General features: G+C 40.9%; 4 protein-coding genes across 5 annotated transcripts; 2 read left to right on the top strand and 2 right to left on the bottom strand.

Annotated features, from left to right (window-relative positions):
- Positions 1–493: 493 nt before the first annotated feature.
- Positions 494–7,212, bottom strand: LOC141799465 (ninjurin-1). 2 transcript variants are annotated; one of them, XM_074681707.1, is made up of 5 exons: positions 7,076–7,212; positions 4,138–4,274; positions 2,443–2,677; positions 1,135–1,270; positions 494–934 (listed from the first exon to the last, which is right to left on the bottom strand). In XM_074681707.1, the coding sequence occupies exons 2-5, from the start codon at positions 4,198–4,200 to the stop codon at positions 838–840; spliced, it is 531 nt and encodes a 176-aa protein (XP_074537808.1). In that variant the 5' UTR covers positions 4,201–4,274; positions 7,076–7,212; the 3' UTR covers positions 494–837. The 2 variants fall into 2 exon arrangements, with proteins under 2 accessions (XP_074537808.1, XP_074537809.1); XM_074681708.1 differs by having other exon boundaries at positions 849–926.
- On the top strand, positions 7,085–7,937 carry mrpl49 (mitochondrial ribosomal protein L49). The gene has a single exon (XM_074681709.1). It carries the CDS (start codon positions 7,125–7,127, stop codon positions 7,644–7,646), a length of 522 nt encoding a protein of 173 aa, XP_074537810.1. The 5' UTR covers positions 7,085–7,124; the 3' UTR covers positions 7,647–7,937.
- Positions 7,938–8,325: 388 nt separating this feature from the next.
- Positions 8,326–11,552, bottom strand: haus7 (HAUS augmin-like complex, subunit 7). Its single transcript, XM_074681818.1, has 9 exons — positions 11,400–11,552; positions 10,936–11,051; positions 10,788–10,858; positions 10,594–10,655; positions 10,312–10,502; positions 10,078–10,189; positions 9,720–9,932; positions 8,822–8,933; positions 8,326–8,648 (listed from the first exon to the last, which is right to left on the bottom strand). The coding sequence occupies exons 1-9, from the start codon at positions 11,454–11,456 to the stop codon at positions 8,587–8,589; spliced, it is 996 nt and encodes a 331-aa protein (XP_074537919.1). The 5' UTR covers positions 11,457–11,552; the 3' UTR covers positions 8,326–8,586.
- A 1,582-nt stretch (positions 11,553–13,134) lies between these two features.
- On the top strand, positions 13,135–16,038 carry las1l (LAS1 like ribosome biogenesis factor). The gene has a single exon (XM_074681817.1). The coding sequence runs from the start codon at positions 13,355–13,357 to the stop codon at positions 15,068–15,070; it is 1,716 nt and encodes a 571-aa protein (XP_074537918.1). The 5' UTR covers positions 13,135–13,354; the 3' UTR covers positions 15,071–16,038.
- The last annotated feature ends 85 nt before the right edge of the window (positions 16,039–16,123 follow it).

The following is a 16,123-nucleotide window of genomic DNA, read 5'->3' as shown; positions in this document are numbered from 1 at the left end:
CTGTAAAATAAGAAACCCAAAAGGAAAGAATTGCCTAAGAGAAATACATTAAGGAAAAAATTAGCTGCTTTCTGGATGTTTAAAAAGCGTCATTTAAATGCTCCTCACTGTTGCGGGAGGATCTGAGTTCTCCACCAGACAGTGCATTCACATTCAGGGATGCACAGCAGAGACACATCACTGAGGCTGAAAATTAACTTCACACATCAGATAACTTAAACACTGAGGGAGAAAGTGTTTGGCCACTAAATACATTAAGAGTTGTGCATCATGTGTCTCCACTTTCCGCTTCGTCTCAAGATCCAACTCACATGAGAGAGCAAAACCAGACTAATGTGATCCAGGGAGCATTTAGGTGTAAAATGTCAAACTATCATATCACATGATGAAGCTGTGCTGAATGAACTAAAGCCATAAAACACCTGAGAGAACTATTTCACACTTGACGTGAGAGAGTCAGTTTATTAAGAAAAAAAACAATAAAAAAGTAAATTATACAAATAAGAACATGGTTGTTATAAAACAGATATATTTACAGGGTTTAAGTGGAAGTGGCTGCACAGTAGTCTTTGTCTGCAAAGGTCAGAGGTCAAACAGAAGTTTTAAGCTCAGACTGAGGTGATTCTGTAAAGGCTGTGATCTGAGCTGGTCTCTGAAGAAGAGGTTTGATCTGGTCCTGAGATTATTCTGGTTCCACAAATTGTCTCTGTCAGGAACTAAAGATTTGTCCCAGCTGGTGAATCCTCATCATACCACAAACAGGGCATTGCAGACCTCTAGATTTCAAGTCTTTAAATTATTTCAGAACCAGAACATGATTCTGGTCCAGGTCCTGGTTTACAGCTGACCCGTCATGTTCAGCTCGAGGGGCAGATGAAGACGAACGTCTGGATTGTTTGGATCTGCTATGGACAGCTCAGGGGTTCCTGCAGACCTGCAAACAGACAGGGATAACATGAGACAGAAGCCAGTGTGTGTGTGTGTGTGTGTGTGTGTGTGTGTGTGTGTGTGTGTGTGTGTGTGTGTGTGTGTGTGTGTGTGTGTGTGTGTGTGTGTGTGTGTGTGTGTGTGTGTGTGTGTGTGTGTGTGTGTGTGTGGGTGTGTGTGTGGGTGTTTGTGTGTTTGTACTCTGACCTGAGAGCATGCCCCTCAAACCCCAGTGCTGTGATGAAGATGTTGATGAGGACGGTAAAGAAGACAAAGACTGTGGCGACATTGTTCATCCTGTTCAGCTTTGCGTGTTTCCTTACATCGTTCAGATCGTACTTCACTGCTGACACACACACACACAGAAGAACACACAAGCTTAGACCAACTGATGATGAGAGAGCAGGGGTTTTTCTGTCGATGGAAACTGACGATGGACCCATTACAGAGACATAGGTTACTATAACTTTATGTAATAACAAAAGAATCTGCGGGGGTTAAGAGAATGGATCTAAAACTGTTTTCTTTTTATAACTGTGCAGATGCATTTATCCTGTAGATAGGGAGAAATATTGAACTATGTATCTATTCATTATAATAAATCTCAGGGAGGTGGAGCTGAATGTTTGCCGTGACTATAACAGGAAGTTTCACAAAGCTTCTTATAAAGAGAGGAATCTGCCTGAGGAACGGGTTGGGCGGCTGTTTGTAAATAAAAGAGTTAAAGCTCCTGTGGTTGTGAAACAGACTTTATTGATTTGTCCTTGTCTTTGTGACGTACACAAGTGAACAACAACACAAGCATAAAGATAAAACCTTTTTTTAAATTATTATTGTTTTAATGCATCAGAAGCTATGGGTGAAGAGTACGCTAAGCTAACTAGCTGCTGAAGATGTCCAGCAGGGGGCGACTCCTCTGGTTATAACATCAGACTGATTGTATGAGCTACTCCCGCTCAGCTGATTTAAACTCTCTCCATAAACACTTTCTTCATGAGTGTGTGGTCTCAATCTCTAGGTTACAGTCTTGTTCAATTCGGCATGGTGTTCATTTGGTCAGATATGGCTCATTTAGAGTCACACAGAGCAGGCAGAGGGGAGGAGAGGGGACACCTGCTGGGACAGACAGGAAACTGCCACTGTGACCTTTGATATGTCCTCTTTTCTGAGGGGTTTTCTGTTCAATTTGTCAGGAATAACATTTTAGTTTAGTTGCATGAATACAACTGTTTTGCATTTATGTTTTTTTTTCTGGAACCTCAAAATAGACCATTTTTATAATTTGCATTAGCAAAAATGTAGTGGTGAGCCCTGACTGATATTGCTCCTTGAGGAAATAAACCCCTGGCAGCATCCGTGAATCTCTTACAGCTGTAAGTGAAACTGAATTTGTCCCAAAGCCTGGTTAAGCTGCATGGCAATTGCTTGCTTTGAATATAAATTGGAGTAGTAAAAAGTATTCAAGGAGAAATAAGGAGTGAGAAAAAGCGGAGGTGTGGATGTAGAGTATCTTGCCTATGAAGACGAGCAGCAGCCCCACGATGACCTGCAGAGTGATGGACAGAGACAGCAGGACGATCAGGGGGATGTAGAAGCGGTAGTTAGGCCCCACGTACAGCACGGTCTTCAGCTGGGAAGAGTTGGCCATCAGCAGAGCCACGTCCAGCATGCTCTGAGCCGCACTCTTCTTGGTGGCGTAGTGGTTAATGTTGATGGGTCGATACCGTTTACCTGAGGGGGAGGTCACTGCCTGTGAGAGGAAGGGAGGGGACAGGTGAGGTGAGTCAGGGAATAGTGGTTTAAGTTATAATCAGAATGGATTGGTATTATGTAACAGATCTCATTCCTCTGTGCATGTATCACCCTGTTTCTCTGCACACACAGAGGTGTTTGCAGGTGTGGCTGTGAAAGAAACAGAGACAGGTGATGACTCAGCTGGGTGAGAGAGAGGGAAGAGACATGACAGGACATGCTGCAGGTCTCTTTTTTTCCCTCTCTCAGACACACTGCAGGCAACACATGATGAAGAGGAGAAGGTAGGTGAGCAGGAAGAGAACAGTAACTGTCCTCTCTTAGCTCCTACAGGAAAATGTGACTGTTTGTTTTTTTCTCTCAGGTAGACCACATGTAACACCTGAGTGAGAGTCTGCTTGAGTCACAGAGCTTCATTCAGCTCCATACACACAGAAACACAAAGGTCACCAGCTCCTGACCCCGCTGGGATCACAGACCCTCGAGTAGGGGTTCACAGTCTAGGGGTCAGGATCTCCGAGAGGGTCAAGATTATTGAATAATTTCTGTGGCTGCAAAAAGTTATCAAAACAAAATGAGGAGTAAAAGTTCAAAGTTTGGTCCAACTGGTTCAAACTGGCAGACACATGTAAGGGGAGGGTCACTACAGCACCTAAAGCTGTTCTACTTTTACAATACGAGACTGGAACGCTCCTCAAAATTCAGTTTACTGTTGACTAATTCAAGCATGCTTGTCATTCTCTTTGTACTGTAATGTCCCATGTATTGATTAACTCCAGGCCAAAGCAAAACATGAATATCTTCATCTGTCAGCTTTAGGGGGTGTGCCTGTGGTGTTCAGATCTGGAATCACATTGTGATGCTATCCAACATTGATGGTAGAACTGTCTGATCAACATGCATCAGAGGATTCATTTGATGGTGAAAACAGCACCATAGCAGCAAAACATCACTGTATACACCTCACTACACCTGCCTGTGTATGTTAAACTAAGTACTCTGGCCTCAAAGTCCACCCAAAATCTGGAAATGACACAAGTGGAAGACCAAAAATAATTCCCTTGACACAGACACTAAGACAGATTAAAGTCATCCCTAGCTGGAACACCTTTCTGAGGGAAGATTAAAACTTAAAACTTATTAAACTGAGACTTATTTGTCAGTTTATTTGACAAACTAAAAGAAGGTGGAGCACTTTTTCCTAAGAGTGCAGTATAATCCTAAATATTTGACACGTATCTGTCCCAGTCCTGACTGAAGCTGATGTTTTCTAATCGGAACAGAAATAACTGAATAGAAACTGTCCAAAGCAGCGAGGAGGCCTCATCATAATTTAAGTCCTCTACTTTATCAAGAGTTTCCTGCCTAAGTCATCTAGTTTTCTCAGAGAGACAAGCAAAGAAAGACAGAAAGAAAGTAAAAAAAAAGAACAGAAGAATATGTCTGTGTGTTTCTCACCTCAATGTCTCCCAGTTTATTCAGATTTAACCCCTCTCCGTTCAGTCTGCACTCAGGGTCCATGCTGCCTTCGTCAGGAAACTGTACTTCTGTTGCGGATGGGATTAACGCGAGCTGTGGGAGCTTCAGGCTCTGAGCTGTTTTTACAGAGAGGAAGAGAGAGAGACAGGGAAAGAAGTAGAGAATAGAGGGAGTGGACAAGACGAACAAGCCTGACAACTCCTCTGGTTTCACAGACTACACAGACCCTCCCATGACACAAGTTCAGCTCAGAGCTGCTTCAGTTTTCACCTCTCTGGTAATGATTAAAAGTTTCACTTCTTTATTATGAATAATAAAAAGCTCTGTCTGCTCCATATCTTTAACAATGTTCCATCCAGCCTCTTACAGATCTGAAACCTGAAGATCTCTGTCAGAAGTATTTAGTTTGATCAGTGCAAGAAACATGCAGATCCATAGATGCATGCAGACATAGTTAGGCTGTACGCTCAGGGGGGAAACACAAAAAACAAACCTCACAGGCAAATTTAATGACTTCTCTCTGGTCCTGATTACACTCTGTGGTCACCAGTTATTTCCTACATTCAAATCAAGCAGCTTAGCTTTTTGAAAATCTAGTAATATCTCAAAAAGCACCAACTTTGTGACAGACAGATTGTCCTGCAAGAGGTGGTTTCTTTTTTGGAACAGCAGGTCTTTGTGCACTACCAAAAGATATAAACAGGTCCAAGAACCAGGGTGAGGCGGGTTAACGCCTTATTAAGATGAGATGGATTTATAACCACAGGTTTCAAATGCACTGCATTTCATTATCTGAAACTGAAAACTGTCAAATATTTGGTTCTCATTTTTAAAAAAAGAACAAAGTGACAGCTGATGAAAGATACGACCGTTTGTCGTAGTTCATCTTTTTTTTTTAATTCCAGCATAGAGCAGCGCAGCAGATATTTTTCATGCCACAGCAGGCAAAGCTCTGCAGAAATTCTGGTAACGTATCAGATGCATTCCACTCAGGTGTGCAGCTGGAGGCTCCAGGTGTGTTCATGCTGATGGAACTGAAGCAAATTAAACAGTTTGCCTTTTTTTCTGCCTCAAGAAGCTGTTATTTATGTAAAATAATAAATCAAATACACAATTTGCAAATATTTGTTCACTCTTGTCCCCAAATAAACTTCATTTTCATGCAAAATATCTCTGATAAGGAGCAGAAATGCTCCTCATAGGCTTTAGATCACTGAAACACCCAAGTATGTGTTGTTGCGTGTTGTGTCTGGGTCTTAAATTGATCCCTATCATGACAGTAAATATGAATACTTTTTTTTTTTTATAAACCTGCAAGTTTCTACGTTGTTGTGTCAGTTATATTTTTGGGTGGCTTGTTTATTTGATTATTTAATTTAATTTTTGTTTGTTTGTTTCTTTTTTGTTAATAACAAAAAATAATATCAATTTTACTAGAAAGTGTGGTTGATATAAAATGAGTAAAATAAATTTAAAATATATAGAAATATTGATAATGTGCGCTGATGATGAAAATGTTACCAACTGTCAATGGTATTACATTCCAAACTTGTTATTTGATAAGTGTGGTGGCCTTCATTTTTTATTATCCTGTAATTATAAATGTAACAGTTTACCAGTGAAATTCTCCTACTTTCACAAGCAAACTCTTCAGGCTTGGATGTCTGCTTTTAAACATAATTTTTCCCCTTACACGTGCTTTCTATGGAACAATCAGCATGTTTTATCTAGGAATAAATCTTTGTTCATTAAAGAATGGATTGATAATGGTATCATCTTTGTTCTGGATATGCTCACTGTTGAAGGCAACTTCTATTCATATGAAGACTTTATCCATCACAAAGGCGTAACTGTTTCTTGAAGAGAATTTAAATGTGTTACAAAAAGTATCTCTCCAAAGCTACTACATTTAATTCAGAGTGCTTTGATTAATAGTCCTCTGACTGGAATACTTCCTAAACTTATTAAAGGTGGAAAAAACCTTTGTGATCGTTTGTGTAACAATTGCCATATGAGAAGAACAATGACCTCAGAACATAGTTTATTACCCAAATCATCATCCACATGGAGACTCTCATTCCCCAATGTTTCATCAGAAATTATCTGGTCATCAGAGCCTAATAAATTTCTCATTCCTAATAAAGTGAAAGAAATTCAAATGAAAAGTATTGCACAAATTTTACCCCTGCAATACTTTCTTGAGTAAATTCAAAGAAAATTTCTCTTCATTATGCTCTTTTTGCAATATTGGAGATGAATCTTTACAACACTTTTTATACAACTGTCCTCATGCTCATACATTTTGGGTTGAAGTCTCCTTGTTGATTTATCATTGTTTTAATAGATTGATACCTATTACAGAAGAAATGGTTCTGTTTCTACATTATGAATCTGATTCACAATTCAAAATTGACGGTGCTATAAAACTTTGTTTTATTCTTGGAAAATTTCATATTCACAAAGCCAGAGTGTAAAAGTTTATTCCAAACATTCATCTCTATCGCAATGAGCTGAAATATTTAGCTGATTCTATGTCTGGACTGACTACTTACAAAAAAGCTTATAAAACACACCAAATTTTGAATCAATTGCTCTCTGCAAAAAACATAAATCCAATGTAATATCTCTTGGCATATCTCACCCCTCATTGTGCCTTCATATCACTGTACTCTTATAAGGTTTTCTTTTTTTTTTCTTCTCTTTCTGTTTTCTTTTTCTTTCTACTGTCCTTCAATTTGATTAATTATTTTGTTAACCTAATTTGTCTCTCAATTTCTTCATATCTTAGTTATATGTGTACCTTTATCTTATACTCTATTGTTTTTTGTTTGTTTGTTTGTAACTGTAAAGCTGTTTGTTCAATACTCTGTAAAAGGAATTGTTTCAATTTAAAAAAAAAAAAAAAAGAAAATCTTACCGGAAGTGATTGTGTGTTTCCGGTCAGTTACGTCACATGTATTTTCAACATGGCGGCTTCCATCACGCTCCGGCCCTCTGGTCTCCGCAGGTCTTTGCTCGGAGTCCTAAACCTTAGACCTTTCCCCTCTTTATCGGGGCTTCGGGGTTTCTGCAGCGCGGCTCCGACGGGATCACAGACGGGGATCATAGAGTCCACAGAAGAGTACCATTTCGTGGAGCGGCTCATCCCACCAACACGGGTCCCCGCTCCGCCTCCACACGCCGGTCCTACCCCTTCTGGATGGACCCCTCCGGCGGACTCACCGCCCTCTCTGCCCTACATGATCCGCCGATCCCGCATGCACAACATCCCGGTCTACACAGACCTGACCCAGAGCACCCGGAAGACCACGCTGATCCGGAAAGTGGAGGGGGACATCTGGGCCCTGGAGAAGGACGTGAAGCAGTTCCTGAAGGAGGTGACAGGTAAAGACCTGCCCACCCAGGTGAACGAGGTCACCATGACCCTGAAGGTCAAAGGTCACTTTGATGTGGAGCTGAAGCAGTGGTTGGCTGGTAAAGGATTCTGACTGAGCACCTGAGGACTGTCCTCACAAGTGGACTAATTGGACTCACCGTCTTTCTGAGACACACTTCCTCCAGGAGTCCAGACCCTGATTCAGAGAATTTATATGAGGACCGACTGACTCCAACCTGAACATTTCTCTCCTGGTTCTGAGTCATGTTGATGTTTGTACATACCTGTATGAAAACCTGGGACAGTAAATATATCGTCAGTACCAGTCTGTTGTTATTTACTTAATTTTCTGCCTCAAATAGAAACTGGTGTTATAATTTAATCAATTAAAGCAGATTTGTTACACTGAGTCTGCCTGAAATGGTTCTTTTTTTGTTAAACTAAAATATCTTTATCTCTGCTGCTGCAGTGGAGGTTATATAAGAGATTTCAAATCTTAATTCAATAATAAAATGTCAGTTCCTCTGGTCTTCATCAGAATGACTCGTCTGTTGAATTAACAAGTTTTAATACCAAAAGGCATAAAACCTTACTTGTATGTTGTCTTAGCTGTAGTGTTTAGTTCAATCAGCATCTTCTTCATCCCATCAGTGATCTAATGATGCAGTCTAAACTGTATCTCAGTGTTGGCATGACAGGAAAAGGGTCCTGAATTTAAAAACCATTGGTTTATTTACCTCTAAAGATTATAATTTACAGAAGAGACAAAAGCCACACCTGACAATAATCAATTGAAGAGCAAAACATTTATTTAGTAAAAACAAAGTGCACTTTTTAACTTAATAATGCAAAGGACAATATCAATTCAGGCTGAGGGAAAACGGAACCATTCAGATAGGTTCAAATAACCTGTATCAGTCTGAGTTTCTCTGTGTGACGGTGAGTTACTGCTGAACCGTGATGAAACTGAAGAGCACAGAGCATTCTCCAGCATCATGGACTTCTGGAGCCCAGCTCACACAGACTAAACTCTGATGATGTCAGGATTACCCTCAGGTATGAAGCAGAGTGGAGAAGTTTTTAATCTGTCGGTTAAGCTCTTCCAGCTGGTGCTCTGAGATAAAAGAGAAGAAAACAAAAACAAAGGGGATCAAACTTAAGCTCATACACACAAGGTCATTAATGCAAGGCATTAAAATTGTGTCTCAAGCAGGAGAGGAGAATTTCACTCTGTGTATATGTGTGTGTGTGTGTCTGTGTAAGAGACAGTATCAGATTTTCACAAACCTAACGTGTGTTTCTCTCCTTGGCTCCAGTATCGAGGCTGTTTCTGCAGCTGGTTCACTTCCTCTTTCACTGACACTGAAGCTGCTGATACTTCTCTGATCATTTCAAGCTCCTGAAAAACACAAAAAGTCAGCTATTGTGTGATACATCCTACAGTTCTGGGCCCACAAGCACATCCAGCCATTTATGATGAAATCAGACCATTACTAAAAATCGGTAAAAAAAAAATGTCAGTATCAAACCAGCAAGGCTCACTGTCTTCAGTTTTGCAAGTTTGCTTGGCTTATTGCCGTTATGTGTCTGGGTCCTTCCAGGATGTGTGAGGTGAAATGTTGAGGTTCATCAAGCAAATGCTTGTAGGGTTGCGTATTGAGTTGTTGGGGCGTTCCTGTGGCGCTTGTTCCGTTAAGTAACTTTTACATTGCTTATTGTATTTTTGAGGTCTTCTGCTGTGCACTTGGAAGTATCACATGCATTTACTCTGTTCAAGATCTTTAGCCGAATGTTCTTTCTTTGTTTATTTTTGACAACCGACTAGCCAATAACAGCTGTTTGCTCATTCAGTATGGATGTCCATTTCCTCCACTGAAAAACTGTGTTTTCTTGCTGATCTCTCAGTCAGTTACCACTCACCATGTTAATTGCTGTTTTTGCATAGTAGGCATTCAAATTTGTTGGACAGGGGTTTTACAGGAGTGTTCTACACCTACCTTGCTTCCTTGGTGCAATTGGTTAAATGGCCTATTATTTACTGTCGTGCATGCAGCTAATCCTCTGACCAACTGGGCCATTCCATAGAAGTACATTAAGACTAGTGGTCCCACTTGTGTAATGACTAGATGTGTATATGGATCCTGGTGCATGATGACAGATTCTCTACATGTGCGTGTTTGCAGACCGTGATAAGGGCCAGCAGGAGCTGGTGGACTCTCTGGAAGACATGTGTCTCTGAGCTGAAGGCTGGAGGGTCTCTGCTGCAGTATGACCTCAGGTCTGACTCATAAACATGGCTGAAGGTGGACATCAGCTGCTGGAGGTCACATGCTGCTACTCGGAGAGAACTTGGAGAAAAGGAGCCAGGACTCTGAGCATCATCACTCAGGAAGTCACACTGAGGAGAACATGGAAAATAGATGAGTGTTTGGAATTAAACCAGGAGTGTGTTCATGCTGTTTAACTAATTTCTTTTCATTTATATTGTAAATATTAAAGACTCCTTAATGCTGCACTGATCACAGATCACTTTCACTTCTAACCTCTGACTTTAACTGCTCCAGGGCTGACTCAGCCTGCTGTAAGAGGGCAGCTACATTAGCAGCTTCTTCTCTGCTTACTTTAGAGGATGACTTGTTGTTCTTTCGTGAAGTCCTGTGAGGTAAGAAGGGAACATACAGACAGATATAAACACACTGCTGCTGCTGGACAAACAAACAGGTCCACACATCTAGATTTTCATTTGGAGACGAAAATACTAAGTAGAAAATCTGTACTTTATGTGTGAGGGCCAGGGGTTAAATGAGGGTTCGAGCATCTCTGCAAGAAGAGGCAGATTCTCTGTAGTGAAGAGCTCATTCAGAAGATTTTCTGCGTCCATTAGCTGCCCTGCAGACTTTGTGCCTCTGGGGACAAAAGTCAAAAGCTGCTCCAGAAACTGAAGCTGCCTATGAGGTTGAGCATCCCCCTGAAGGGAGAAGATAAACACATGAAACAATGAAAGAACATTTTATCATATGTAAACGTTCCATTTACTCTCCTCTTCAGTGATTCCTCACCCTGATTAGGTCCAGGTCGTCTGCTCTGCATAGCATCAGCTCCTGCCCTAGCAAAGCCATATCTGCTCAAACAGAAACACATCACAGCAGAGGAACATGTTATTTCAGTCTCAACAGATGAAAAATAATAGCAACACTCATATTATTCTACATTAACATTCACTGTGCATAAAAGTCCTCCTGTAAACTGGTACCTTTAGTCAGAACCTCTGGATCTTTTGCTCTCACTGACCTCGCCTTGGAATTCCCAAAGTTTGGGTTCACACTGTAAAGTTATCACATGAGGCATCAAATAATTGTAATGCATGTTACTTTTGTTATTTTCTCAGTGTTTCTTTCTACCTGCTGCAGATCCAGGCCAGAATGTCTGTGCGGTGCTGAGAAGGAGAACACAGCAGCTGCAACATGCTGTCTGCCTCCTGCAGGAACAGACCCTCTACCAGGGGGCACGATACCGTCTTCACACACAAAACAGGGTCGGGATGAATGAAACAGGCAAGAAAAATGACTAAAATTCTCTTTTAAGAGATGTTTTATTTTCACCCTCATAGCCTTAATCATGCATCCCGGGTTTTGTTTGATACCCAAAACAGCAATACTGATCATTCAAATAAATTCAATCTAATGTTATTCTAATGATACCTGTTTGTATACAACTTATCATCCCTCTGATATCTGATAAGGTTTGTACATGGTGAATTTTAACGTGTCTTCTATTTGAAATCATTAATATACAAGACAGAGGGTTGAGCCCTCGGGGAGGAAACATACCACAAAACTGTTCGTTACCAGAAAACTTCTCTCACCTGTAGGTTTGCGTAAACATTTCGTGCGAGCTCTTCTTCTCTCGCAGCTACCGCCATTTACCAAACTGTTCCTTCTTCTTCTGTGGTATTTCTTCTTCATATCCTACGGTGTTGACTTGTGGTTGAAAAACTGCTTATTGTTACATTTTCGCCACCTGCTGGTATGAAGTGTGGACCTGAACACAGAGCGCGTATCCCACTTTTTCAGGAAACAAAATAAATATATAAATGAATAAATAAATAAGTTATATTAATACACAAGTTACAGTAATACTACTACAACTAAAATATTATAAATAATATTTAATAATATTTAATAATAATAATAATAATAATTATTATTATTATTATTATTATTATTATTATTATTATTATTATTATTATTATTATCATTATTATTATTATTATTATTATTATTATTATTATGATTATTATTATTATTATTATTACAAGAACTATAACAAGAATAAAATAAAAATATCTAAAGAGCTGTATAACAATAATAAGTTATAAATTCAATACACACAAGTCCAGAACTCTGCTGTAAAATTTCTACAGTATTCCAGCATACTTTCACTCCTTCAGATTTGTATAAACTATCTTCTTTCCAAATCAGATATCGGATCCTGTAAAATCACATTTTCTGCTGTCTCATTTTTCCCAAAATAAATTCAAGAAAAACAGGTATTTTGTTAAGATATGGTATATAATCGTTGTCCAAATCTAAATGGAGTCATTGTTATTTTAACCTACCTGTTGAATCTTATACACTTTATTTTATCAGCTTTTCTTTGAATAATTTTACCATTGTCCTTTCCCCCTACCCTTCCTTTATTCTTGTTATTATCTTTCTCTTTATTTCTGTTTTGCTAAGGTTAACCAATTAATCTGGTTATGATGTGTGATTATGGTTTAACATAATAATAATAATAACAGATCATTTCTATGAGCTGGCAGACTTGTTGATTTTTTGATGTTGTTGTTTGTTTTATGTATTTATTTTCTGTCCTATACATTTGTACAACTTGTGTTGAATTTAGTTTGTCTCATTTCTGTTATTTCGTTTTCTTTTCCTACATGCAGGACTGAGTATATAACCACTATAAAAGCAATCAGAGACCACAGACCGCCTCCAAGCATATTGTGATTTTCACTCAACACTTTAGTCCTACTTTAATGTTAGACTCCCTTCCAGCAGACAGTGTGCCGAATTTGGTGCTAGTTGGGTTTGTACGATGATTTATAAATCATCGTACAAACCCAACCAGCACCCAGACTATACTACACTCAGACTAGCTGGTCATTATAATTTTAAACTCTGTCAGACCTGACAGTGTTATAATGACCAGTACATATTTCATATTGTGGATCTTGGCATCCAGAATATTGCCAGGATCTGGATCATACTTTTACATCTGTCAGAAATGATGGTGAACTTGTCTTCTATTGTTCTGCAAAGCAATCCGAGTATTAATAGCTACACATGGTGAAACGGCCCTATCTCACAAAGAATCCTTTAAAAATCCTTGAACGAGACGGTGATCCTAATCACCTCCAAAAATTAATCACTTCCTCCTTATCCTGTTTTGAAAATTTCTTGAAGATCCGTTTGTCACTTTTTGAGTTATGTTGTTCACATAACCTCCATGGCGGAGGTAAATGTTTTTAAAAAGCTACACGACCTAGTCCGTTGGGGGGCGCCAGCTCGCTTACAGGCCTTTCTGCCGCTCTTTGATGGGCACAGTACAAGCACAAACCACAGAAGAAGTCTTAAAACAACGTAATTTCCAGCCGTTTGTGAGATTCTTGTAGTTCGTAAAAAAAATCACATTAACCCCAAAACAGGGGGGTTTAAGATCAGACCCAGGACTCTGTATGACAACAGGAGGGACTGTTTCTGCTCTTAAGGACGGTATGTGTATTTGTCTGTAACCGGACCTATACTGCTCGTCGGGATGAAAAAGAAGGGCTCGGAGAAGAAGCGCCATGTGGTGGCCTGGGTGAACAAAGCTGAGTGGGACCAGGTTCTGGAGTACCTGTACTCCAAAGACCCTGCACTCCAGAGGTACGCCCTGCAGAGGATCTCGGCCTGGAAGGCCCGATATGCTAACAGCACCCCGGTGGCGGTGGAGTGCACCGGGGACCTGGTCCGTTGTCAGGTCCTGGACCGGTCCGGACAGCTGGACGGTGATGATCTGGTTCTGTTGTATGGTGCGGCCCTGGTCCGGTTTGTGAATCTGATCACGGAGAAGCAGCAGGGAAAGACAGCCCGACCTCTCAGGAGACTGGCCGGGAACCTTAACATCCCCGAGTGGGTCGTGGACTTGAGGCACAACTTCACCCACCGAAAACTGCCCACCCTGAAATGGTGCAGGAAGGGATGTAAGGTGGTTCTGGACTGGCTCCAGCAGGAGTACTGGTCTAGGCAGCTGGGAGGGGGTGCTAATGTGGACTGGGACTCTCAGTCTGACGGAGAAGATGAAGAAATGGACCTGAAACGACAAGAGGACGAGCTGATTGAGAGGCAGAGGGAGATGGAGGCTTATAAAAGTGCTCGGGAGCTCCTGATATCCTATGAGAAGGAGCAGTTTCAGGCCTCGGAGGGATCAAAAGAGGACCTCAGGGGGAACATGTGGCCTGCCCCCCTGGCTGACATGAGCTGGATTCTGGCTGAGATCAAACAATTTGCTCTGGAGTCCAGTGAGCTGCTGATGGATGTGCTGTTGGAAGATGGATTCTTGGTTCCCACGCCTGAGCAGCTGGATATCTTAGGCTGTGACTCATCTGACAGCCACAGTCTCACTGAGCCCAGAATCCCTCAGACCTTCCTGAGGTTTTGGCTGCCCCTCCTGAAGGTGCTCAACTCCCAGTCCTTCATCCACCTGCTGCTGGAGAAGCTGTTTGTAGAGCTAAAGCAGCTCACCACAGAGCAGAACAACCACAGAGCTTTCTACATCTCAGCCTGGATCTCAGAATTAATCCTCTGCAACAGCAACAAGTTTGAGTACCACTTTGAAACTAAAACGCAGAAGAAGGCTAGAATGAAGGACAGAATATTTGTAAACCGCATCCACCTGAGGTGGCAGCAGCTGCTGTCTGCCTGTCTGGATGCTCCCTGCACCAGCACACCTCACCTGCTGCAGCTGATCCTGGACGACATGGAGCATCCTCTCCCTCTGGAGACCCGGCAGAGGCTGGTGCAGCTCTGCTCCATCTACACTCAGCCTGCTCACTTAGAGCTGCATCATCCGCTGCAGCAGAAGCAGCCCATCTACACTCTGGAGAGTCTGCATGAGAAGCTGCAGCATTCACGGCATCACAGCCGCTCCACAGCCGCCCCAGAGAGGAGCGAGTCCTCACAGGAGCACAAGCTTCCAGACGTTCTTGTGGAAAAAGCAAAGCTGCTCCGTGGATCTCCTTGGCAGGTGTGTGTGGATAAAGTTCTGTGGAAGAACTTTCCTCTGGGTAAAGTTCCCGGACAGTCAGACGACCCCTCGTGTCTCATGGTGGAGAATCACACCACAATGACTGTGTTTGACCAGCCAGTGGAGTTGGAGAACAGCTCCACACACAGCGTGCCCGGAGTCTCTGCACCACTGAGGACAGTCGAAGGTCTCCTGTGGAGCCACAGTGATGTGAACAAGCTGAAGTCTGGACTACAGCTCTTCTAAATTCACCTATAAAGTTGTGAAATAGCCTTCAGCTGCAGCATGCTTCTTTTGTTCACCAAAACTGTGAAGTTTAGTTACACCATCAATCAATAAGACTTAAAAATTGAGGAAAGTAATAAATGTTCTCTTTGTATTTCTTTAAAATGATTTTTTTATGTCTAATACTTAGTGTCAATAGGAGGGAGAATAAATTTTGAACGCTTTAAACACTCTGACTGGCATGCATAACATTGAACAGGATGGTTTCTGAGGAAGTGCAACACAGAAGTTTGTTTAGTTTTAGGTTACTTTTCAGCAGAGTCTGCAGCAGGATAACCTGAGTGGCATAGTTTCTTTTGAGGCAAAAAAAAAAAAAAAACACTGGCTTGTTTCAGGAATGACTTTTAGTTTCAGTTTATCACTGAGATTTGCATTTTTGAGGAATCTTTATTTATTCTAAAATTACAACAAAGCAGCGGCCATGTGTATGACGGTACTGGGACATGTGCTGTTAAGATGAGTGCAACTTCGCTGCTTCTCTCATTTCTTGAAAAATCAAGCAGAAAATTAGTTTTGATAATTAAAACTTGCAAGGACAGTACTGATTTACATTTAAGAAATGTCACCTTGGAGCTGGTGTATTCACTACTTCCTGACATGTTGACAAAACAGCAAAAATCCAATCAAATTAAATAATTTGAAATATCTCAATGTCATCTGTGCCTCTAACTGAAAGTTTCTGTGAAACTGTCATGTTGCATGGTGTGTGTAAAGAATTTCCAGCAGGTGGCTTAAACAAAAGGGAACCAAACCAGTAGAGGGTTAAAAATCATCACATAAAAAAATCACTTCTTGTAGTCATGACAGAAAGTATTGATAAATTGTGATGGTGTTTGATACAGCAGTGAGTTTTTTGTCTTCTTGAGGATGTCAGTTTGTTTCTGTTCTGAGTTAAAGGATATTTTGTCAAGCACATGGTGGTTCTGTGAAGAAAGCCTTGTTTTGTGCTCTCTTGTTCAATAAAAAAAATTTCAACTGAAAACATTTTTTAACTTCTGTGTTTAAAGATTTCAG

Source organism: Halichoeres trimaculatus, unplaced genomic scaffold (assembly GCF_033239565.1).
Source record: "Halichoeres trimaculatus isolate MK-OKI-2021-1 unplaced genomic scaffold, fHalTri1.1 fHalTri1_scaffold_11, whole genome shotgun sequence".
In the NCBI taxonomy this organism is placed as follows: domain Eukaryota; kingdom Metazoa; phylum Chordata; class Actinopteri; order Labriformes; family Labridae; genus Halichoeres; species Halichoeres trimaculatus.
Note: the sequence above shows the minus strand (reverse complement) of the source record. Positions and strands in the feature narration are given on the sequence as shown.